This window comes from Ranitomeya imitator, chromosome 6 (genome assembly GCF_032444005.1).
Source record: "Ranitomeya imitator isolate aRanImi1 chromosome 6, aRanImi1.pri, whole genome shotgun sequence".
Classification (NCBI taxonomy): Eukaryota; Metazoa; Chordata; class Amphibia; order Anura; family Dendrobatidae; genus Ranitomeya; species Ranitomeya imitator.
Window position 1 is genome coordinate 220975632 of NC_091287.1, and position 25508 is coordinate 221001139.

At 46.2% G+C, this 25508-nt stretch overlaps 1 protein-coding gene across 1 annotated transcript in view; it reads left to right on the plus strand.

Annotated features, from left to right (window-relative positions):
* Positions 1 to 25508, plus strand: part of LOC138643343 (band 4.1-like protein 4B) — a 152549-nt gene that overhangs the window by 114000 nt on the left and 13041 nt on the right. Inside the window, exon 5 of the mRNA XM_069732267.1 lies at positions 1777 to 1845. Coding sequence (XP_069588368.1) covers positions 1777 to 1845 — 69 coding nt within the window. The remainder of the gene's footprint in view (positions 1 to 1776; positions 1846 to 25508) is intronic.

Here is a 25508-nt window from a genome sequence, read left to right on the forward strand (position 1 = left end):
CAGTCCAATTCTCCACTGCAAGTTCTTCAGGATCAGCACTGCAATTCTCCACTGTCGGTTCTTCAGCAATTCTCCACTACCGGGTCTTCAGCCTCAACATTGCAATTCTCCAATGCAGGTTCTTCAGCCTCAACACTGAAATTCACGGCAGGTTCTCCAGCTTCAATATTGCAATTCTCCGGTGCAGGTTCTTCAGCCTCAACACTGCAATTCACTGCAGGTTATTCAGCCTCAACACTGCAATTCACTGCCGGGTCTTCAGTCTCAACACTGCAATTCTCCATTACAGGTTCTTCAGCCTCAACACTGCAACTCTCCACTGCAGGATCTTAAGCCTCAACACTGCAATTCACTGCATAGGCAAACAGTATGGGAGTATCAACTTCATAACAATGGAATTTAGGTGGCCATCCTGTACGTCTGTTCAAAGGGTTATTGAGGTGCGTCCACATTTGGGGAAGGCCTTACATTCGCTTCATGGGCAAACAGTATGGGAGTACCAACTTCCTGACAATGGGAACATTGTTTTCAAGTGGCCATCCTGTACGTTTGTTCAAAGGGTTATTGGTGTGCGTCCACATTTGGGAAAGGCCTTGCATTCACTTCATGGGCAAACAGTATTGGAGTACCAACTTCCTAAAAATGAGAACATTGCTTTCAGGTGGCATTCATTTACATCTGTTCAAAGGGTTATTGGGGTGTGTCTAAATGTGGTGTAGGGCAGGCCTTGCATTCAATGCATAGAGAAACAGTATGGGAGTACCACATTCCTAATAATGGGAACATTGATTTCAGGAGGCCCTCCTGTACATCTCTTCAAATAGGTATTGTTGTGCGTCAAAATTTTGGGCAACCCTGCCACTCACTGCATATGCAACCACAGTATAGGAGACCCACTGTTTAATAATGGGAACAACAAAGCATAGCCGGCTGATGGCTCTCTAAGAATAGTGAGGGATGACTTCTAGTCCATCCTTCATAAATGAAACAGGATGTGTCTGATGATGTGTCATACACCACATGGCCAGTTAAGGTTGTAAAAGGACATTTTCCAGTGAATGCATTTGTCTTTGTAGAAAGCAATGCTAATGTTGAAAAACACATCAAAAACACTACGTGTGAACATAGCCCAAGTAGGGGAGGAGAATTTTTGTTTTGGGTTGTTTATTTTGCCATACATACAAATCATTACCCTGGAAAGGATGTTCCTTTACATATTTCCCAGAAAAATCCATTTTAGTTTAGTTTTTGCATGTTTTATTGTGCGCCTGTTAAAGTGGCATAAGACTCTGACAACATTGTTAACAGCATTGACCTGGGAGTCAGAATTGCATCCAGGGGTCTTCCCCATGCTGTTCCCATGTCATTTGAGCAGTGTTCCCATCAATTTCTGCAAATTTTAGTCCATCTGCAGACCACAAAGGGGCCGGGATAAATTGCTCGAGTTTCCCATAGACTTACATTGGGCTCATTGCTCGGGTCGAGCACCCGAGCATTCCAATTTGCTCGACCCGTGCAACGATCACCCGAGCATTTTAGTGCTCGCCCATCACTAATCATGATGTATTTTTCAAGCAATATCAATTGCAAGCTTGTAGCATTTTCCAACTTAGTTATGTAATATGAGTAGAAGTTACTGGTAGTAAGCAGAAAATATATTGAAAGTTTACTTAACGTTTTTGCCATTTTTGCTGCAAGCACATTTAATTTTTGTTCTTTAAAAAACCTATATGTATTACTAATTTAAGAATAATGCATTTTCTTTATATTTTTAAGATAAAGACATATCCTGCTGATCCATCTAATTCATTTTTTGACCCCTGTGCAATTGTGCAAGAATACCCTGTAAGTAAGATTTGTCTAAAACACAAAGCTATCCTTTTGATTGTATAATGGTGTTGCTCATACGTCTTCTTCGTGTCTAAATGAAGATACAGCTGTGGCAAAACTTAAGAGACCACTGCAATATTTTCAGTTTGTCTGATTTTTCTCTTTATAGGTATATTTTTGAGTACAATGTAAATTGCACTTTTATTCTATAAACTATTCTGTCCCCACATGTGGCAAATGGAGGTGTGGTTGATTAATAGGGGTTGTGAGAGATTCGTACCTTCCATTTCCTCCATACAGAGCAGACAGGACTAATGCTGTTCAGTGACCAGAGAGATGATGCACACCAGGAATTGTGCACTCCAGACTTGTTAATTTGTAAATCTGAACATACAACATACGATGGTTATACAGTAACTTCTCCAGAGTTGAGCCAAGTACAGCAAGTGAATTTGTTACAGCTAGTGGTCGAAAGACTGATGCCTTCCTATGCCTGGTTCAAGCGTGATCTCTCAAAACAGCAAGCAGACTAAAAATGAAATGGCTGCCAGCAGGAAGAAGAAGACGTGACCACTGAACAGGAAGTAGAATTCGTGCCCATAAAATTAATGAATAACAAGCTGCCATATGGAAAACGGCCATTAGATGGGAGCAGAGCAGAAATGTAAGAACAGATACCAATACATAGAAACTGAAGAACATAACTTACACGGAGCTGCACACTCCCTGTCTTAAATTCCACAAGGGATTTCACTATATTAATGTCCTTGAAATAAAGTCCAACAACCTAAAAATTAAAACCAAACAAAAACATGCATGCAATGCAATAATAGCTTCAAATGAGATAGACGAATGTCTTTAAGTCAGTTCTTGAGTTAAACCAAAGGAAACCCATCTTCAGATTGGAGAGGCCGCACTAGGCCAAACTATATCTGACCTACTGCAATCCAATGAACAAAGTACTATTGCAGTGTTCTGCTCATCATTCATCTTACTGGAATATCTTCGATCGGCAGTATCAATACGAGCTCGTGGATTGGCCTCTGAAATGACTTAGGCTCACCTTTCCTAAGGACCTTTAGCTCCACCTTCCGGACTTTACCGTCTTGACTAGGGAAAGCCTTTGTAACGATTCCCATAGGCCAGTCGATCCTTTGAGCTTGTTGTTCCTTCATTAACACAATGTCTCCTTCTTTCAGGTTCGGTTTGCTCTGTTGCCATTTCCTTCTGCCTTGCAAAACCACAAGATACTCCTTTCTCCACCGGTTCCAGTAGTAATCAGCGAGGTATTGTACGCGTTTCCACTGCTTCTGGTAGATGTTTGTGTGAGTAAACTCTCCACTGACTGTTAGCTCTTTTGGGTAAGAAGATTAGCTGGCGTGAGAATGGTCAGCATTTCGGGATCCATTGATACTGGGACAAGGGGTCTTCAGTTGATTATGGTGGAGACTTCAGCCAGAAGAGTAACCAAGGTCTCATGTAAAAGTCTTGAAGACTTTTTGTCCATAAGCATAGAGTTCAAGATGTTTCGAGAGATCCTGATCATGCTTTCCCAGGAGCCTCCCATGTGAGAACTATGCAGCGGATTAAAGATCCAGGTGCAACCTCTTCCTGCCAGTTGATCTTGAATTGGCTTGATGTTAATATCCAGCTCTCGACATGCACCGATGAAGTTGCTTCCACGGACCTCAGCTGTTTCACCTGTCCTCTGATCGCTAGAAACCACCGAAGAGCGTTGTTCAGGCTGGATTTGTCCATAGATTGTATCACCATGTAAATGGCACAGACACTCATGCAAATGAATAGTATGGCCCAACGTTTGCTGTTGGCATGACCGCCTCGAGTTCTGTGTGCAGATACCATCCATAGTCCAAAGATGTCTAGGTCAACATAAGTGAAAAGCGGTTCAGCATTCAGCCTGTCAGAGGGCAGGTCAGCCATTTGTTGATGCACCTGTTTTCCTCTGGTTTTGGAACATTGCACACAGCGATGTAGTGATCCCACTACATGTCTTTTCATACCTATGATCTAAAGTCCTGCAGACCGTAACTTGCCCTCTGTGATCTGTCTGCCTTGGTGTTCGGTCTTTTCATGAGAATGCCGGATCAGTAGATCGGTGATGTGATGTTTACTGGGAATGATGCAAGGATGTTGCTCTGAAACCCCTAGTTTGGCTCGATCTAATTGACCACCGACCCTCAACAAACCGATGCTGTCCATTATGGGATTCAAATTGGCAGTGGGGCTTTTCAGAGGGATCTGTTGTTTGTGGTTTAAGCATTCCCAATCAGTATTGAATACGCTCTGTTGGACATAATGTATTATGAAAGACTTGCAGTCAGAAATGTCCTCTGCAGAGAGCGGTTTATGGCAGATGTGCCAAACATGACAGTCTTTGTCTCCATGTGGGTTATGATAAGATCTAGCAGTGTGGATTAACCTTGCAATAGTCTTGACAAGTTTCATCCAATTGGAGAAGCGTTCAAAGTGCTGGCAACCAAGGCTTGGAGGTTAGTTTAGCATTCGTGGCCAGAGCACTGACCTCGGAGCGGACTTCTGGATCATCATCCGGATCCTGGATGCTGAAGGTTTCCTGGAAACATTCACTTCCCTTCTGTTCCAGCAGAAACTTTGGACCTGAAAGCCAAGAAGAGTTAGCAAAAGAATTTATAGGCATAGGTCCAGTGGCATGGTCTGCTGGCTTAAGTTCAGATGGGATATAGTGCCACTGTTCAGGCTTGGAAGACCTCCTTACTCTCTTGATGCGGTTACTGACATTCACGTAGAAGCACCTTGTTTTGTTGTAGATCTAACTTGGTACTGTCACTTTAGTATTGTACGTCATCTATGTTGGTGGCCAGCTCATGCTGAATAAAGTCTGTGAGTTCTACTGCAAGCATGGTCCCACAGAGTTCAAGCCTAGGAATAGTGTGGTCAGGCTTGGGAGCCAACTTAGCCTTGCTGAAAACGAACCCAACATGATCTCAATTGTCGGATCCTGTCACCTTCAGGTAGGCAACAGCTGCAATGGCTTCCATGGATGCATCCAAGAACACATGGAGTTCCGTCCTGCTGCTAGCAGCAAGTGACATTCCTGCGTAGCATCTCGGTATGTGGAGTTCATCTAAGGCACACAAAGACTGCTTCCAAGTTTTCCATTTTGGTTCCTTATCAGGAGGGAGTGGGACATCCCAGTCCTTGACGGATTCGGAAAGCTGTCTCAGAAGGGATTTACTTGTATGGTAATTGGTGCTATGAATCTCAGTGGATGATATAAGCTATTTACCACTGACAGGACACCACGTTTAGTGAATGGCTTGTTCGCCCAGTTGAGGGTAAGTACCAGCACTCCTCGTTTCCTTTAAGGGAGGCGCTGGCTCTGCATGGTTATTATGGAATATATTGCTCATAAAGGTGACGATATGTTCTTTCATCTCCAGTTTGTTGCTTAGTGTGCACTGGAGAGAGTTGAATCTGGACAAGGCTTGTTCACGATTGTTCGGGAGTCTTACCCTGGTAGCTCAGAAGGGTAAGGGAAGGACCCAGTGATTAGTCTCGTCCTTAAGGAACTCATTGTCTATTTTCATTACAAATTCCTTGTCTTCCATTGACGGGGTCTACTTTGTTGTCATCCTTAGTTATACGAAACACCAATCTTCACAAGTCGTCTGCATAGGGAGAATGAATGATATCAGGCAGCTATATGGAATCTGGAGGCTTCTCTTTCACCTCGTAGTGAGGAGGGCATGGTTTGCAGAAAGTAGTGCGTTCATGCTGGTGTACATAGGTCTTAAAGGAATAGACTTCCATTTGGCCCAAGCATACATTTCCTATGACTACCCACCCCAAGTTTAGTTTCTGGGCATAGGGGTTGTAGTCATGAACATTACAATGTTGGCGGACCTTATGTATCCTTAAATTGTCTCTGCCGAGTAGAAGTAGGATTTCAGCATGTGTCCATAGGTGGGATAACGCTGACTAGGTGCCTTAAGTTTGGTTGGTGGAAAGCAGCTTTTTGAGTAGGAATCTCTTCCCTTTGATTGGGTATTTGATAGCATTCAATTAGAGTAGGCAGGGGTATTTATACGCCTCCGTTGATAGGGGAAGCAATAAAACCTTCTTCCCTTCTACTGCTAGTCTCTATGCGACACGAGCAGGGGTTCAGAGTGTAGGGCGTTGCTGGTCCCTTGATTCCAAAGGCTTCAAAGAACTTAGGTCCAGCTAGGGATCAATTGCTCTGATCGTCAATGATGGCATACATTTTTACTGCCTTCTCTGGTTACCCTTCTGGATAGACTGGCATATCCCCTGGTACAGCATTTAACACTTTGGTTCTCCCCACATACATCTGAGCATGAGCAGGAGACAGGAGTGGTGGACTTGGCATGATTCTGTGGCTCCCCACCATGGCTTGTAGTGGGGCTAGAGGTAACTGTGACTGCTGGATCACTGGTGGCTGAGGTTGGGTGCAAGGCTGATGGGTGTCTGTCGCTATGACACTCTTCACACTTAATTGCAGATTTACAGTCCTTGGCCTTGATTTCTGAGGAGGCGCAGCACTTGAAACATATCCCAAGTTCGCTGAGGATTTTCTAGCGCTCCTGCATGCTTTTGAACCTGAAGCCTCTATATTTGTTCAGTGAGTGTGTTTTTTTGTGAATAGGACACTCACGATTGAAAGACTTATCCCTCAATGGAATAGTGTAGATTATCGGCAGGTGCTGCAGGTGGTGGCAGGTTAGTTTTTCTGAGGCTTACACTGTTCCTCAAGTCCTTGCGTCTATGTGTGACGCTTTCATACCTTGATGACAGTGTTGCCAGAGTTGCAGTGTTAGACTCCAGGAAGTCGAGGCTAGGATTGTTCCTCATTTGGGCCTGTTTGTCGATGAACTTGCAGACCTGAATGAATGGAGGAAAGGTGACATCATGTGACCTTTTGAATCTGGAGACACACACTGCCATTTCTCTTGCAGACTGTGTGGCAGCTTTGAGACAATTGGGTTCACCCCATGGGCAGTGTCCAGGTAGAACAGTCCAGACAAACGAGGGTCTCTTTTTGCAAGTTCCAGCTCCATAAGCAGATCACTTAAGTCCAGAAGCTTGTGGGCTTCCTTAAGGTTGATCATTGGAACATTCTGCAGTCTCTTGAATAGGTACTTTTCTATGGCTTCAGTGCTGCCATATGTTCTTTCGAGTCTCTGCCAGGCCGCAGTGAGACCTGCTTCAGCTTGCTCCACAGAGACTGTTCTAAGACTTTTGAGCGGTTTGTAGATTCTGTACCCAACCATTTGACCATGAGGTCGAGCTCCTGTTCCACAGATAGGTTGAGGTCAGCAATGGCGGCCTTGAACGTTGCTTTCCAGGCTCTGTAGTTCCCTGCACGGTCGTCGAATTTAGAGAGACTGGTGTTGATTAGCTCTCTGCTCACCATGAACCTGGCAAACTCGGACATGTCTGATCCTTCACTCCTTGTTACTGGTGGTGCACCTCGGGCGTATAAGATGTGTGGCGTGGAAGGGTGAATTGTTCCTGGGTAAAATTACGTTGCTGCAGGGTTGAGCTGTGGTTTAAACTCTGGAGATTCTGTTTACTGCTGCTTGAACAGTGGAGGCAGGATGGAGTGTGCCTTGTGGTTGTCTTGCGGTGATGACTGCTCCTGAGGGGACACACTATGGCATTGGTCTTGGATCTCTATGGATTCTGTGGGTAACACAGGCACTGTAAGTTGGGCTGACTTGGACGTTTTCGCAATGTTGAGTTGAACGTCGCTGGAGAAGGTGTGCGCTGCAGGTATCTGTTTCTGCACGTAGTCACTAGTACGAACAGCTGGGTCGTCTTCTTGCTGTGGTGGTAGGCAAATGGGGTCGAGGGTTTGCTTCAATGCTTGCTCAAGTAATTTTACCTCAGCTAGGGTGATTTCTTCCTCCATTTCTATTTGAATAATCTTTGCTCGAGCCTCTGCATCTGTTTAAAGGATCTTTGTTCGAGCCTCTGTGTGAGGATTAACTAGGGAAAAGAAGGAAAGTGGACCCACTGGACCGTGATGACCATCCCCCCATGGATGAGCTGACCAGGTGGAACGCCCCCTATACAGGGAAAGTTAGGGGCAGGCCCATGAGGGACTATCACCACGGAAGCTGAGGAAGCGAGATGGAACAGACAAAAGGTTACGTGGGACCGGAGGAAACAAAAGAGGCACCAGACTGACGGGAGCGGGAGAAACACAGGACTGCAATGATACAGGACTGGTAACGCAGGGACGGCAGGAGGACTGCAGTGATACAGGACTGGTAACACAGGGACGGCAGGAGGAGGAAAAGGGAGAACCAGAAACAAAAGAGCATACAGCACAGATGAGAGGCCAAGAGCACTTGCAGAACACAAGTGATCTTCAGGCACAGAGGGGCGGACGGAAGCAACTTACATACAAATGCAGCAAGGCACTTCCAGGTGAAGATCCTCCAAGATGAAAGAGAGGAGGGAAGGAGCGCCACCAGGAAGGTTAGAGATGCGTGCGCGCAGTGCTGAATCTGGCGTGTGCGCACACCCGATGAGCAACAGAAGCCGGGAGCGAGCACAGAGAGGAGGACACCGCAGGAGAGGAGGCGTGTCGGGACGGCGAAGACAGGTGAGTATGAGTAGGCAGCAAAGGCAGTGGCGTAACACTCTACTTTTTTGTGTAGGAATGTCTGTTTGGATCGCTCTGCGTTTAAATGGGCCTCTAGGATTCTGTTGCTGAGGGCTGAAGTTTTTGAGCAAGATTATCTATATGACCGAACAGAGTGCTTAGACAAGGCTGACCTGTGTGATCTAGTTTCTTGCAGATGGGTGATGCGAAGCTCCACTTTATCTTTGGCATCTTGCACGGCGACAACTTTCTCTGTCTGTGGAATCTGCTTGCTTAACTCTGATAGGGCTTTGTCGATTTAAAAGTCTTTTAGGATGGCGGCATACCTTGCGAACAGTCTCTCGTATCTTCCATGGGCCGTGTCTAGCTGTCGTATAGTGTCCTGTAAACTCGCTGCATCATCTTTGTGGCAGTGGTTGCTTGACATGAAGGAGGCGACTCATTCCCCTAGGTCATCCAGGTTGTCATTGAACTTATCCCTTGTGGAACAGTAGTTCTCGAGGACCTTTAATGTTAGCTTGAGGGGATGTACTGGTCATGTGTCTTGGTCTGTTTTGGGAGCGGGCTTTGCTTCCCAGTCTTCATATTGGACAGTATGGGTTGCATTTGCTCTGTTTCAGCATTGGGGAACTGTATAAGGTCCTTTTCAACCATTTTGATTTAAGGTGTGCTGTCTCTTTAACCCCTTCATGACCTTGGGATTTTCCGTTTTTCCAATATGGTCATTTGAGGGCTTATTTTTTGTGAAAAAAGTTGTACTTTTGAAAGACATCATTGGTTTTAGCATGTTGTGTACTAGAAAACGGGAAAAAAATTCCAAGTGCGGTGAAATTGCAAAAAAAAGTGCAATCCCACACTTGTTTTTTGTTTGGCTATTTTGCTAGGTTCACTAAATGCTAAAACTAACCTGCCATTATGTTTCTCCAGGTCATTATGAGTTCATAGACACCTAACATGTCTAGGTTATTTTTTATCTAAGTGGTGAAAAAAAATCCAAACTTTGCTTAAAAAAAAAATGCGCCATTTTCCGATACCTGTAGCGTCTCCATTTTTCATGATCTTGGGTCGGTTGAGGGCTTTTTTTTGCGTGCTGAGCTGATGTTTTTAATGATAGCATTTTGGTGCAGATACGTTCTTTTGATCGCCCGTTATTGCATTTTAATGCAATGTCACGGCGACTAAAAAGACGTAATTCTGGCGTTTCTAATTTTTTGATCGCTACGTCGTTTAGCGATCAGGTTAATCCTTTTTTTATTGATAGATCAGGCAATTCTGAATGCGGCGATACCAAATATGTGCAGGTTTGATTTTTTTTTTTATTGATTTATTTTGAATGGGGCGAAAGGGGGGTGGTTTAAATTTTTGTATTTTTTTTAATTTTTTTCACATTTTTTTTACTTTTTTTTTTACTTTTGCCATGCTTCAGTAGCCTCCATAGGAGGCTAGAAGCTGGCACAACTCGATCTGCCTGCTACATAGCAGCGATCATTAGATCGCTGCTATGCAGCAGAAATGCAGGTGTGCTATGAGCGCCGACAACAGGGGGCGCTCACAGCAGGCAGGCATCAGTAACCATAGAGGTCTCAAGGACCTCTATGGTTACCATTCTGACGCATCGCTGACCCCGATCATGTGACGGGGGTCTGCGATGCGCTCATTTCCGGTCACCCAGCTGGAAGCGCCGGTTAAATGTCGCTGTCAGCGTTTGACAGCGGCATTTAACTAGTTAATAGCGGCGGGTGAATCACGATTTCACCCGCCGCTATTGCGGGCACATGTCAGCTGTTCAAAGCAGCTGTCATGTCCCGGCTTTGATGCGGGCTCACCGCCGGAGCCCTGCATCAAAGTGCGGTATCTGACCTCGGACGTACTATCCCATCTGAGGTCAGAAAGAGGTTAAGAAACTGAACTTTTGAATTGGGTCTGGAAATCGCGGTGCAGCTTTGTTGAGACCCCATGGGCAGTCTTTCGACTGTTCTGTCCCCACATGTTGTGAATGGAAGTGTGGTTGATTAATAGGGGTTGTGAAAGATTTGTACCTTCCATTTCCTCCATGCAGAGCAGACAGGACCAATGCTGTTCAGCATCCAGAGAGATGATGCACACCAGGGATTGTGCAATCCAGACTTGTTTATTTGTAAATCTGGACATACAATGTACGATGGTTGTACAGTAACTTCTCCAGAATTGAGCCAAGTACAGCAAGTGAATTTGTGACAGCGAGTGGTTGAAAAACTGATGCCTTTCTATGCCCGGTTCAAGCGTGATCTCTCACAACAGCAAGAAGACTAAAATGAAATGGCTGCCAGCAGGAAGAAGAAAAACGTGACCCCTGAACCGAAGGTAGAAGTCGTGCCCATAAAATTAATGAATAACAAGCTGCCATATGGAAAAAGGCCAGTAGGTGGCAGCAGAGCAGAAATGTAAGCGCAGATACCATACATAGAAACTGAAGACCATAACTTACACAGAACAGCACATAAACTACTGACAACATGTCTTCGAATTTCCAAGCACTAAATTTTGTATTTATTCTCAGAAAATGACAAATGGTCAAAATAAAAAAATGCAGTGCTTGGAGACCTCAAATAATGCTAAGAAAACAAGTTCATAATCATTTAGAAACAACAATACTAATGTTTAACTCAGGAAGAGTTCAGAAATCAATATTTTGTTTAATAACTATGATTTTTAATCACAGCTTTCATGCGTTTTGGCATACTTTCCACCAGTCTTTCACACTGCTTTTGGGTGACCTTATGGCATTCCTGGCGCAAAAATGTTAGCAGTTCTTCTTTATGTGATGGCTTGTGACTATCCATCTTCCTCTTGATTACATTCCAGAGGTTTTCAATGGGGTTTAGGTCTGGAGATTGGGCTGGTCATGACAGGGATTTGATGTGGTGGTCCTTCATCCACACATTGATTGACATAGCTGTGTGGCATGGCGCAGTGTCCTGCTGGAAGTACCAATCCTTAGAGTTGGGGAACATTGCCTGAGCAGAAGGAATCAACTGTCTTTCCAGGATAACCTTGTATGCGGCTTGATTCATACGTCCTTCACAAAAGATTAACCTGCCCAATTCCAGCTTTGCTGAAGCATCCCCAGATCATCACCGATCATCCACCAAATTTCACAGTGGGTGCAAGATACTGTGCTTTGTATGCCTGTTACGAACTGTTCTTGTTCAAATAAGATGAAGGTCATTCCGGTCAGTGGAGACTTGTTTTCGCTCTCTGCCGGTCTGTAGCTTTGTTGTTCCCAATGTCTGCTGCTTGACCTTGTTGTAATGGACTGCCCTCTTAGAAATTTAAGGATGGAGGCAACCTGTCGTTCACTGTATCCCTCTGCTAGTAAAGCCAGAATTGAGTCCTTCTTTTCCTCACTCAAGACTTTTCTTTTCAACTCCTTTGGCATGGTTAAAAGTTATTTTTTCCATTCCTATTACATTTGGGTTATTACTAGCACTTGTTTTGCCATGCAGCTTGTCCTATTGCAAGAGGATTGTGTACACCACAGCAGTGTTTTTTGTACTTTTCTTCGTTATATAAGATTTGGTCTTATATAACGTTCGTTATATAAGATTTGATCTTTTTATAACACCACAATAACAAGAACACTCGATTCGGCCACCCCACTCATGCATAGTAAAACTCGTACAATTAACAGGCAGCCCTGGCTGACCAGCCTGACCAAAGAATTGAGACGGGCTTCCAGGATTGCTGAGCGGAGATGGAAGAGATCCCACTCTGCCGACCACTTCACTGCATACAAGCAGTCCCTCGCCAGCTTCAAGTCTGCGCTCACTGCCGCAAAACAAACTTACTTCTCATCCCTCATATCCTCCCTGTCCCACAACCCTAAACAGCTTTTCAACACTTTCAATTCTCTACTCCGTCCCCCCGCACCTCCTCCCTCCCCCCTCATTTCTGCTGATGACTTCGCCTCTTTCTTTAAACAGAAGATCGATACGATCAGAGAAAGCTTTGGCCCACAGCGCCCACTGCCCCTCTTAGCTGCTCAACCCTGCTCCTCCAAAACCAGCTTCTCCACCATGACAGAAGATCAGCTCTCCACCCTCCTGTCAAGATCACACCTCACCACCTGCACGCTTGACCCGCTCCCATCCCACCTCATCCCTAACCTTTCCACGGTCTTCATCCCAACCCTAACACACCTCTTCAACCTCTCACTCACAACAGGTGTCTTTCCCTCATCCTTCAAGCATGCCAAGATCACACCCATCCTCAAAAAGCCCTCCCTCAACCCATCCTCTGTGTCTAGCTATCGCCCAATATCTCTTCTCCCTTATGCCTCCAAATTGCTGGAGCAACACGTCCATCTTGAACTGTCCTCCCACTTCTCCTCCTGCTCCCTCTTTGATCGGTTACAATCAGGCTTCCGTTCCCATCACTCAACTGAAACTGCCCTAACTAAAGTCACCAATGACCTACTAACTGCCAGGAGCAAGCGACACTACTCTGTCCTCCTTCTCCTGGACTTGTCTTCTGCCTTTGACACTGTAGACCACTCCCTTTTTCTACAAATCCTCTCATCCCTTGGCATCACAGACTTGGCCCTTTCCTGGATCTCGTCATATCTGACAGACCGAACATTCAGTGTCTCCCTCCCCCACACCACCTCCTCACTTCGCCCCTTGTCAGTCGGTGTTCCTCAAGGCTCTGTTCTAGGACCCCTACTCTTCTCCATCTACACTTTCGGCCTGGGACAGCTCATAGAATCCCACGGTATGCAGTACCATCTCTACGCTGACGACACGCAGATCTACCTCTCCGGACCTGACCTCTCCTCCTTGCTTACCAAAATCCCGCACTGTCTGTCTGCCATTTCAGCCTTCTTTTCTGCTCGCTTTCTACAACTGAACATGGACAAAACAGAATTCATCATCTTTCCCCCATCTCACTCTACCCCTCCACCAGACCTATCCATCAATGTCAATGGCTGCTCACTATCCCCAGTCCCACACGCCCGGTGCCTCGGGGTGATCCTCGACTCTGCCCTCTCTTTCAAGCCACATATCCAAGCCCTTGCCTCCTCCTGTCGTCTCAAACTCAAAAATATTTCCCGGATCCGTGCTTTCCTTGACCGCAACACTGCAAAAACGCTAGTGCATGCCCTTATCATCTCCCGCCTCGACTACTGCAACCTCCTACTCTCTAGACTCCCCTCTAGCACTCTGGCACCACTCCAATCCATCCTACACTCTGCTGCCCGACTAATCCACCTGTCCCCCCGCTATTCCCCAGCCTCTCCCCTGTGTCAAGCCCTTCACTGGCTTCCTATCGCCCAGAGACTCCAGTTCAAAACCCTCACACTGACATACAAAGCCATCCACAACCTGTCTCCTCCATACATCTGTGACATGGTCTCCCGGTACCTACCTACACGCGACCTCCGATCCTCCCAAGACCTCCTTCTCTACTCCCCTCTCATCTCTTCTTCCCATAACCGCATCCAAGACTTCTCCCGTGCTTCCCCCATACTCTGGAACTCTCTACCCCAACACATCAGACTTGCGCCTACCATAGAAACCTTCAAAAAGAACCTGAAGACTCATCTCTTCCGACAAGCCTACAGCCTGCAGTGATCCTCAACCTACTGAACAGCCGTACAGCCAGCTCTTCCCTCTCCTAGTGTATCCTCACCCACCCCCTGCAGACTGTGAGCCCTCGCGGGCAGGGTCCTCCCTCCTTATGTACTCGTGTGCCTTGTTATCTGCTCATGTTTAATGTATTTGTCTATATTTGCCCCGTATTCACATGTAAAGCGCCATGGAATAAATGGCGCTATAAAAATGTATAATAATAATTTGGTTCAGGTGATCACCTAATCAGAAGCACGTTAAGTAGAATGAAGTGTACTCTGGTTGGAATTGAACTGACACTGGAATAGAATGGCTGTCAGACATGTAGAGAAGCTGATTTTTATAAAACTGCGCAGTGGTCTCTTATTTTTTGCCAGAGCTGTATAGCTTAATTCATGGTTTCTATTATTCATGCTTTATCCATCCATTTCAGCACATTGGAAGCTAATGATAAAATATTGCTAAAGCTTATCAGTATGCTTTGGTTTGTGCTGTGGCCCAGTTCCTTAATCTGCATTATAATTAATTGAGCACATGTACTATTGATTACTATGCACCCTTGATAATTATGAGTTTTATGTCTTCAGGGTATACAAAATAATTTAAACTTGTGCATATTTTAGGTTGAGCTAAAACATAATTATGCTATTGAACTCCCAATGACTGGAACAATATTAACATAAAGTGTTAAATGTGTTTCCTGCTTTGGTTCAGTCATTTTGACTTTTTTATGATATATTTAGTTCTGATGAATTTAAGGTTAAAGATTATCAAATCAATTAGATGTGAATCTATTTTGAATAGAATTTTAAGCGTTTTCAGGTTCAGGCGAATTCAATTGATTTGCAATTCAAATTGCAAAAATTTGCTGGTTGTATTTTTACATATTGCAGAAGATTGCATCAGTCTAAGAAAGCTGACATAACCTCAAACGTGAACATGTGGCTTTACCCATAATGCTATGGAGCTATTACATCACATGGTATAGGGCAGCCAATCGAGAGGGACTATCATAACCTGTATAAAAGCTTAACCTGGAAATGCAATAGCCATTTCGGGGTGCTTTGGGTATTGTGATATTTTGTCAAAGCTCACAGTAAGCGATAAAGATAAGGAAACTGTAAAACATTGTTGAAATAATCCAGATAGTAATATATTGTGGAGCTACAGCAATGAATAAGATGAGACTAGTAGTCTGTAAATGATATATAGTATTCTGTATATCTATATATATAATGGTCTAAGGGTTTAATTGTCTGTCTATCCTGGAAATCCCGGGTCGCTGATTGGTCGAGGCTGCCAGGCCTCGACCAATCAGCGACGGGCACAGACTCTGATTGGTCGAGGTCAGCCGGCCTCGACCAATCAGCGACGGGCACAGTCTGCTGCGAATTCTGGAATCATTATTGTCCTCCACTGCTGTCAAGTGTGCCGGCATTGTGTTGTCTAAGGGTCTAATTGTCTGTCTCTCTCGGAAATCCCGCCTTGCTGATTGGTGGAGGCCAACCAGCCTCTATGGGGCCATAACTGCATGGAGCATTATAATACGTGACTGGGCAAAATACTACGTGACTAGGCAATATACTACGTGGACATGCATATTCTACAATACCCGATGCGTTAGAATCGGGCCACCATCTAGTCTACTATATAATTGTCTAAGGGTCACTTCCGTCTGTCCGTCTGTCTGTCTTTCTGTCACGGTTATTCATTCGCTGATTGGTCTTGCCATCTGCCTGTCATTGCTGCCGCGACCAATCAGCGACGGGCACAGTCCGGAAGAAAATGGCCGCTCCTTACTCCCGGCAGTCAGTGCCTGTCGCACGCATACTCCCCTCCGGTCACCGCTAACACAGGGTTAATGCCGGCGGTAACGGACTGCGTTATGCTGCGGGTAACGCACTCCGTTACCGCCGCTATTAACCCTGTGTGTCCCCAACTTTTTACTATTGACGCTGCCTATGCGGCATCAATAGTAAAAAATGTAATGTTAAAAATAATAATAAAAAAAAACTGCTATACTCACCCTCCGTTGCAGCTCGCCCCGGCCGCCATCTTCCGTTGCAGGTTCCGGTGGCAGAAGGACCTCCCATGACGTCACGGTCATGTGACCGCGACGTCATCACAGGCCCTGCTCGCCTGCGCTACAAAGACCTGCCATGACGTCACGCGTCATCACAGGTCCTACGCTAATACCAACCCTGGGACTGGAACCTGCCGTGGACTACAAGGGCTCCCGCGGAAAGGTGAGTATATGCTTATTTTTTATTTTTTTCACCTGTGACAAACCTGGCTGGGCAATATACTACGTAGCTGGGCAATATACTACGTGACTGGCCAATATACTACATGGCTCTGTGCTGTATACTACTTCGCTGTGCAATATACTACGTGCCTGGGCAATATACTATGTCACTGGGCAATATACTACGTGGCTCTGTGCTGTATACTACGTCACTGGGCAATATACTACATTACTGGGCACTATATTATACGTGGCTGCGCAATATACTACGTAACTGGGCAATATACTATGTGGGCTGTGCAATATACTATGGAGCTCGGCAATATACTACGTAACTGGGCAACATACTAGGTGGGCTGTGCAATATACTACGTAGCTCGGCAATATACTACGTAACTGGACAATATACTATGTAGCTGGGCAATATACTATGTGGCTGCACAATATACTACGTCACTAGGCAATATACTACGTAACTGGGCAATATACTATGTGGCTGGGCAATATACCAGGTCACTGGGCAATATAGTACGTGGCTGGCCAATATATTACATCACTGGACAATATACTACGTGGGCTGTGCAATATACTACGTAGCTCAGCAATATACTACGTAACTGGGCAATATACTATGTAGCTGTGCAATATACTACGTGACTGCACAATATACTACATCACTAGGCACTATACTACGTAACTGGGCAATATACTATGTGGCTGGGCAATATACTACGTCACTGGGCAATATAGTACGTGGCTGGCCAATATATTACGTCACTGGGCAATATACTACGTGGGCTGTGCAATATACTACATAGCTCGGCAATATACTACGTAACTGGGCAATATACTACGTGGCTTGGCAATATACTACGTGGCTGCGCAATATACTATGTCACTAGGCAATATACTACGTAACTGGGCAATATACTACGTGGCTGGGCAATATACTACATCACTGGGCAATATACTACGTGGCTGGCCAATATATTACATCACTGGGCAATATACTACATCACTGGGCAATATACTACGTGGCTGGGCAATATACTACGTGGCTGGGCAATATACTACGTGGGCTGTGCAATATACTTCGTGGACATGCATATTCTAGAATACCCGATGCGTTAGAATCGGGCCACCATCTAGTCTACTATATAATTGTCTAAGGGTCACTTCTGTCTGTACTTCTGTCTGTCCTTCTGTCACGGTTATTCATTCGCTGATTGGTCTCGCCAGCTGCCTGTCATGGCTGCCGTGACCAATCAGCGACGGGCACAGTCCAGAAGAAAATGGCCGCTCCTTACTCCCGGCAGCCAGTGCCTGTCGCCCGCATACTCCCCTCCAGTCACCGCTAACACAGGGTTAATGCCGGCGGTAACGGACCACGTTATGCCACGGGTAATGCACTCCGTTACCGCCGCTATTAACCCTGTGTGTCCCCAACTTTTTACTATTGACGCTGCCTATGCGGCATCAATAGTAAAAAATATAATGTTAAAAATAATTTTAAAAAAATAAACCTGCTATACTCACCCTCCGTAGTCCGCTGAGCCGCTCCCGCCGGCCGCCATCTTCCGCTGCAGTTTCTGGTGGCAAAGATGGTATGGCAGAAGGACCTGCCATGACGGCACGGTCATGTGACCGCGACATCATCACAGGCCCTGCGCGCCTGCGCGACAAGGACCTGCCATGACGTCACGGTCATGTGACCGCAACGTCATCACAGGCCCTGGGCGCCTGAGCTAGAAAGACCTGCCATGACGTCACGATCATGTGACCATGACATCATCACAGGTCCTGCGCTCTGATACCAACCCTGGGACCTGAAGCTGCCGTGGACTACAAGGGGCCTTCGGAAAGGTGAGCATATGTTTATTTTTTATTTTTTGACCTGTGACAAACCTGGCTAGGCAATATACTACATAACTGGTCAATATACTACGTGACTGGCGAATATACTACATGGCTCTGTGCTGTATACTACTTCGCTGTGCAATATACTATGTGGCTGGGCAATATACTATGTAGCTGGGCAATATACTACGTGACTGGCGAATATACTACGTGGCTCTGTGCTGTATACTACTTCGCTGTGCAATATACTATGTGGCTGGGCAATATACTATGTAGCTGGGCAATATACTACGTGACTGGCGAATATACTACGTGGCTCTGTGCTGTATACTACTTCGCTGTGCAATATACTATGTGGCTGGGCAATATACTATGTAGCTGGGCAATATACTACGTGACTGACGAATATACTACGTGGCTCTGTGCTGTATACTACTTCACTGTGCAATATACTACGTGGCTGGACAATATACTACGTCACTGGGCAATATACTATGTGGCTGGGCAATATACTACGTGGCTGGGCAATATACTACGTGGTTGGGCAATATACTACGTGGCTGGGCAATATACTACATGGCTGGGCAATATACTATGTGGGCTGTGCAATATACTACGTGGACATGCATATTCTAGAATACCCGATGCGTTAGAATCGGGCCACCATCTAGTATATATATATATATATATATATGTATTGTAGGGATTTCACTCACTCGGGTGCGACGTCTGAGACTCAGGAGGCACGTTTCTTGAAAAGTTCATAGGGTTTATTGCATCATAAACCATGTGGCGAAATAACAGAAAACAAATAGCCTTTGGCTCAGGAAAGAAAACAAATGTCCAGTCCTTCCGGCTCAGTCCTGGAGCCTGTACACACTCAGGAGGGTTTCACCTCCTCACATATCTACTGTGCTAAGCATTAGCCTGACTTATATAGGACTAACCACACCCAGTAAGCTATCACATGATTAGCCATGTGGTCTGACATCACCACAGGTCCTGAAACACAAATATATGGCTATGTATAACAAAGAAATATTCCGGGCTACATTACAGCGACAAGGTACCTATGTGACACATACCTCCAGTCGACCACACACCCGTTAGCCATGCTACATACCTCCCCCCTCTGCCTAAAGCCGTGGGGCTTGGCACTTTCCCCAACTAAACAAGGGATGCTTGATAGGGCATCCGCATTACCGTGCAGCTTTCCGGCCCTATGTTCCACATGGAAACTGAAGTCCTGCAGGGCTAAGAACCAACGGGTGACCCTAGCATTTCTGCCCTTTGTTTCCCTCATCCATCTAAGTGGGGCATGGTCAGATATTAGTCTGAATTTACGACCCAGCAGATAGTACCGTAACGTGTCCACCGCCCACTTTATGGCCAAACACTCTTTTTCCACGAGTTCTTCTCAGATGAGGACAGCTTTCTACTCAGAGAACAGGATGCTCCTCCCCATGTAGCTCTTGGGAAAGGACTGCTCCTACCCCAACATCTGAGGCATCTGTCTGAAGAATAAATTCTTTCTTGAAGTCTGGGGCCATCAGAACGGGCTGCTTACATAGAGCCCCTTTCAACTCTTGGAAGGCTGACTCTGTCTCTTCGGACCATTTAACCATCACCGACTTTGTCCCCTTCAGCAGATCAGTCAGAGGCGCAGCCACTGTGGCGAAGTTCGGGATGAACCTCCTGTAATATCCCACGATTCCCAGAAAGGCTTTAACTTGCTTTTTTGAAAGTGGTTTCGGCCACGTTTGGATTGCCTCCACTTTCCTGATTTGGGGCTTTATTTCTCCACGACCCACTATATAGCCTAGCTATTTAGCTTCTTCCTTACCCAAGGCACAATTCTTCGGGTTTATTGTAAACCCCGCCTCTCTTAGAGCATCAAACACGGCTTGGACTTTCTCCAGATGACTCTCCCAGTCCGGGCTAAAGATGACGATATCATCTAGGTACGCAGCAGCGTAGGCCTTATGGGGTGCAAGGACTCTATCCATAGCCCTCTGGAAGGTCGCCGGGGCTCCCTGTAGGCCAAACGGCATCCGGACATACTGGAAGCATCCATCAGGTGTCGAAAAGGCCGTCTTCTCCTTGGCTTCCTGTGCCATGGGGATCTGCCAATACCCCTTTGTCAAATCCAAGGTGGATATATATCTGGCGTGCCCGAGCCTTTCGATGAGCTCATCAACGCGGGGCATGGGATAAGCATCAAACTTGGAGACCTCATTCAACTTCCGATAGTCGTTGCAAAACCTCCACTCTCAATCAGGTTTTGGGACCAGGACAATTGGACTCGACCAACCGCTCTTGGACTCCTCAATGACTCCAAGCTTCAACATACGCTCCACTTCTTTGGAGATAACTTCTCGACGAGCCTCAGGAATACGATAGGGTTTCACATTCACCCGCACATGTGGCTCTGTTAGGACCTCGTGCTGTATGACCTTCGTGTATCCCGGCAACTCTGAAAACAGGTCCCTGTTTTTCTGGAGTAACTCCCGGCACTGCTGTTTCTGGGTCTTTGATAGCGTCTCCGCTATAGTAACCGCTCCAACCTCATCTTCTGGGTTGCTTAGCAAAGACGGAGTTACTGTCGGCTCTCTATCTTGCCATGGCTTGATGAGGTTGACATGGTAAACTTGGAATGGTTTCCGTCTTCCCGGTTGGTGAATTTTATAATTTACCTCACCAAGTTTCTCGATGACCTCATATGGCCCTTGCCACTTGGCCAAGAACTTACTTTCCACCGTCGGAACTAACACAAGAACTCGGTCTCCCGGATTGAACTGCCTCACTCTTGCAGACCGGTTGTAGACCCTGGCCTGAGCTTCTTGTGCCTGGAGGAGGTGATCTTTCACGATAGGCATCACCTTTGCAATCCTCTGCTGCATCAGGGCCACATGCTCAATGACGCTTCTGTGGGGCGTGACTTCGGCTTCCCAGGTTTCCTTGGCTATATCCAGGAGACCTCGCGGATGTCGGCCATATAGAAGCTCAAATGGTGAGAACCCTGTGGAGGCCTGTGGAACTTCACGAATGGAAAACATCAGATAGGGTAAGAGACAATCCCAGACTCTACTGTCTTTCTCAATAGCTTTTCTCAGCATGCTCTTCAGAGTCTTGTTAAATCTCTCAACAAGGCCATCTGACTGGGGATGGTACACCGAGGTCCTCAACTGGGAGATTTTCAGGGCTTTGCATAACTCCCTCATCACCTTGCTCTTGAAAGGTGTACCCTGGTCAGTCAGGATCTCCTTCGGCAGACCTGTCCGGGAAAAGACATGGACCAACTCGCGGGCTATGCTCTTTGAGGAAGAATTTCTCAAGGGAATTGCCTCAGGATAGCGTGTGGCATAGTCCAGGATGACTAATATATACTGATGGCCCCAAGCTGATTTAACTAAGGGTCCGACCAAGTCCATGGCAATTCTCTCGAACGGTACCTCAGTAATGGGCAGTGGCACAAGGGGGTTCCGGAAATGAGGAGTGGGAGCAGTTAGCTGACATGTAGGGCAGGACCTGCAATAGTATACTATTTCCCGGTGACACCAAGGCCAATAGAACCTCTGCACAACCCGTTCCTGCGTTTTTTCCACCCCTAGGTGTCCACCTAAGATGTGTGAATGGGCCATGTCCAACACCTTCCGTCTATACGGACCCGGCACTACCAACTGCTCTACCAATTCCTCCCTTATTTTCGTGACCCGGTACAACAACTCCCCACTCATCAGAAAATGGGGAAATCTTGTGTCTGCCCCCGGCTCCTGTACCACCCCGTCAATAACTGTGACATTATTAAAGGCTTCCCTCAGAGTGGGGTCCCTATGTTGGGCAGTCCCAAAATTTTCACCGGAAACCTCTAACTCCAGAATGTAAGATGCAGGGGACACTTCCTCCTCATCTCCAACCAGGACACAAAAAGGAAACCTGTCTGACTCTGGGTGTGGCGACACCCTTCCAGGGTTCATTGGTTCCCTACTCTTGCTAGGGAGCTCAGAACCTTTCCCCCACAAATCCCAAAACAAACAGAAATCCCGGCCAATAATTATAGGGTGCAACAAGTCCTGAACGACGCCGACTATGTGGGACTCAGTGCCACATGCCGTTTCAATGTCCACCCTGGCCATAGGGTAGTCCTTGGCATCACCATGTATGCACCGCACTCCGACCTTCTTTCCTGGGAGCAGGTGGAGAGGAAAAGTGGCCCTCACCAGGGTCACTAGGCTCCCCGAGTCTAACAGTGCCGTTACTGCTTGACCATTCACCTTTACGGGACACGCTTGAGGTCCCTCGTTGGACGGAGAGTTCACACTACAGGCTGGATACGCATAGTATGAACAACGGCTTCCCATGCTGCAGTCCATCTGCTCAGTGGTCTGGGAACAACGGGCAGCTATATGTCCTGGTCCGTGGCACCTCCAACAAATAATATCACCCGTAGGGACCTTGGGCACCACCTCCCCCGCCCTTTGTGACCTTGGACGCACCACCCCTTTTTGGGACTCCGCTCCCTTCTGGGACCCCCAGTACGGCATGGGCTGCCTCCCGAAGGAGCCTTCCAACCCTTGGTATCTCTCAACCAGTCCGATCAGCTCGTCGGCATTCTGGGGATCACCCTGGGCAACCCAAGACTCTATAGGCCTCGGGAGGGAATGGACAAACCGATCCATCATCACCCGTTCTACCATCTGTGCAGGTGTAGATGACTCTGGTTGCAGCCATTTCTGGACCAAGTGCAACAGATCAAACATTTGGGAACGAGGTGGTTTGCCCCGGTGATAGGCCCAGCAGTGAACTCGCTGTGCCCTGACAGTCAGTGTCACCCCCAAACGTGCGAGAATCTCGGCTTTCAATTTGTGATACTCTTTGGCATCCTGCAAGGTCAAATCATAGTACGCCTTCTGGGGTTCTCCCGTCAGGTATGGCGCCAGTACCTCTGCCCACTGCTCTGGCGGAAGTTTTTCCCGCTCAGCGACCCTCTCAAACACCATCAGGAAGGCCTCAACATCATCCCCGGGAGTCATTTTTTGCAACGCGCGTCTTACCGTCTTCCGAACGTGGGTGTCATCAGCCAGACCTGGGGTTGGGGCGCTCATCTTGCCCTGGATGGCGGTTGCCAGAAGCTGCATCTGCTGCCGTTGCTCCTGCTGGTTCTGTTGCATCTGCTGCCATTGCTCCTGCTGGCTCTGTTGTATCTGCTGCTGGTTCTGTTGAATCTGCTGCATCAACAGCCTGTTGCTCTCTTGCTGCGACTGGAGCAAGTGTTTCAGCACGTCCTCCATTTTCTCTGGCAATGCTTGCTGGCTTACCACAGACTTGACCCAGGACATCCAATAACAGACTCTTCGTCTCCGCTGGGAACGCTGCCCGCACGTCTACCGCCAATTGTAGGGATTTCACTCATTCGGGTGCGACGTCTGAGACTCAGGAGGCACGTTTCTTGAAAAGTTCATAGGGTTTATTGCATCATAAACCACGTGGCGAAATAACAGAAAACAAATAGCCTTTGGCTCAGGAAAGAAAACAAATGTCCAGTCCTTCCGGCTCAGTCCTGGAGCCTGTACACACTCAGGAGGGTTTCACCTCCTCACATATCTATTGTTCTAAGCATTAGCCTGACTTATATAGGACTAACCACACCCAGTAAGCTATCACATGATTAGCCATGTGGTCTGACATCACCACAGGTCCTGAAACACAAATATATGGTTATGTATAACAAAGAAATATTCCGGGCTACATTACAGCGACAAGGTACCTATGTGACACATACCTCCCGTCGACCACACACCCGTTAGCCATGCTACAGTATATATATATATATATATATAATTTTTTATTTTTTTTTAGGAAAATATTTGATACACTGTCGATTTTGCAAGTTCTCCCACCTGCAAGGTAGGGAGAGGTATGTAATTTTTGTCGTAGGTACACTTCAACTGCGAGAAACAGAATATAAAATACAGTGCCTTGTGAAAGTATTTTCCCCCCTGGAACTTTTCAACCTTTTCCCACACATCATGCTTGAAACATAAAGATACCAAATGTAAATTTTTAGTGAAGAATCAACAACAAGTGGAACACAATTGTGAAGTTGAACGAAATGTATTGCTTCAAAAACTGAAAAGTGGGGCATGCAATATTATTCGGCCCCTTTAACTTAATACTTTGTTGCACCACCCTTTGCTGCAATTACAGCTGCAAGTCGCTTGGGGTATGTCTCTATCAGTTTTGTATATTAAGAGACTGAAATTCTTGCCCATTCTTTCTTGGCAAACAGCACAAGCTCAGTGAGGTTTGGTGGAAATCATTTGTGAACAACAGTTTTCAGCTCTTTCTACATATTCTCGATTGGATTGAGGTCTGGACTTTGACTTGGCCATTCTTACACCTGAATACGTTTATTTGTGAACCATTCCATTGTAGATTTTGCTTTATGTTTGGGATCATTGTCTTGTTGGAAGACAAATCTCCGTCCCAGTCTCAGGTCTTTTGCAGACTCCAACAGGATTTTTTCAAGAATAGTCCTGTATTTGGCTCCATCCATCTTCCCATCAATTTTAACCATCTTCCCTGTCCCTGGTGAAGAAAAGCAGGCCCAAACCATGATGCTGCCACCACCATGTTTGACAGTGGGGATGGTGTGTTCAGGGTGATGAGCTGTGTTGCCTTTACGCCAAACATATCGTTTGGCATTGTTGCCAAAAATTTCGATTTTGGTTTCAGCTGACCAGAGCACCTTCTTCCACATGTTTGGTGTGTCTCCCAGGTGGCTTGTTGCAAACTTTAAACACTTTTTATGGATATCTTTGAGAAATGGCTTTCTTCTTGCCACTCTTTCATAATGGCCAGATTTGTGCAGTGTAAGACTGATTGTTGTCCTATGGACAGACTGTCCCACTTCAGCTGTAGACCTCTGCAGCTCATCCAGAGTGATCATGGGCCTCTTGGCTGCATCTCTGATCAGTCTTCTCCTTGTTTGAGATGAAAGTTTAGAGGGACGGCCGGGTCTTGGTAGATTTGCAGTGGTATGATACTCCTTCCATTTCAATATGATCACTTGCACAGTGCTCTTTGGGATGTTTAAAGTTTTGGAAATCATTTTGTATCCAAATCAGGCTTTAAACTTCTCCACAACAGTATCATGGACCTGCCTGTTGTGTTCCTTGGTCTTCATGATGCTCTTTGTGCTTCAAACTGAACCCTGAGACTATCACAGAGCAGGTGCATTTATACGGAGACTTGATTACACACAGGTGGATTCTATTTATCATCATTAGGCATTTAGGACAACAATGGATCATTCAGAGATCCACAACAAACTTCTGGAGTG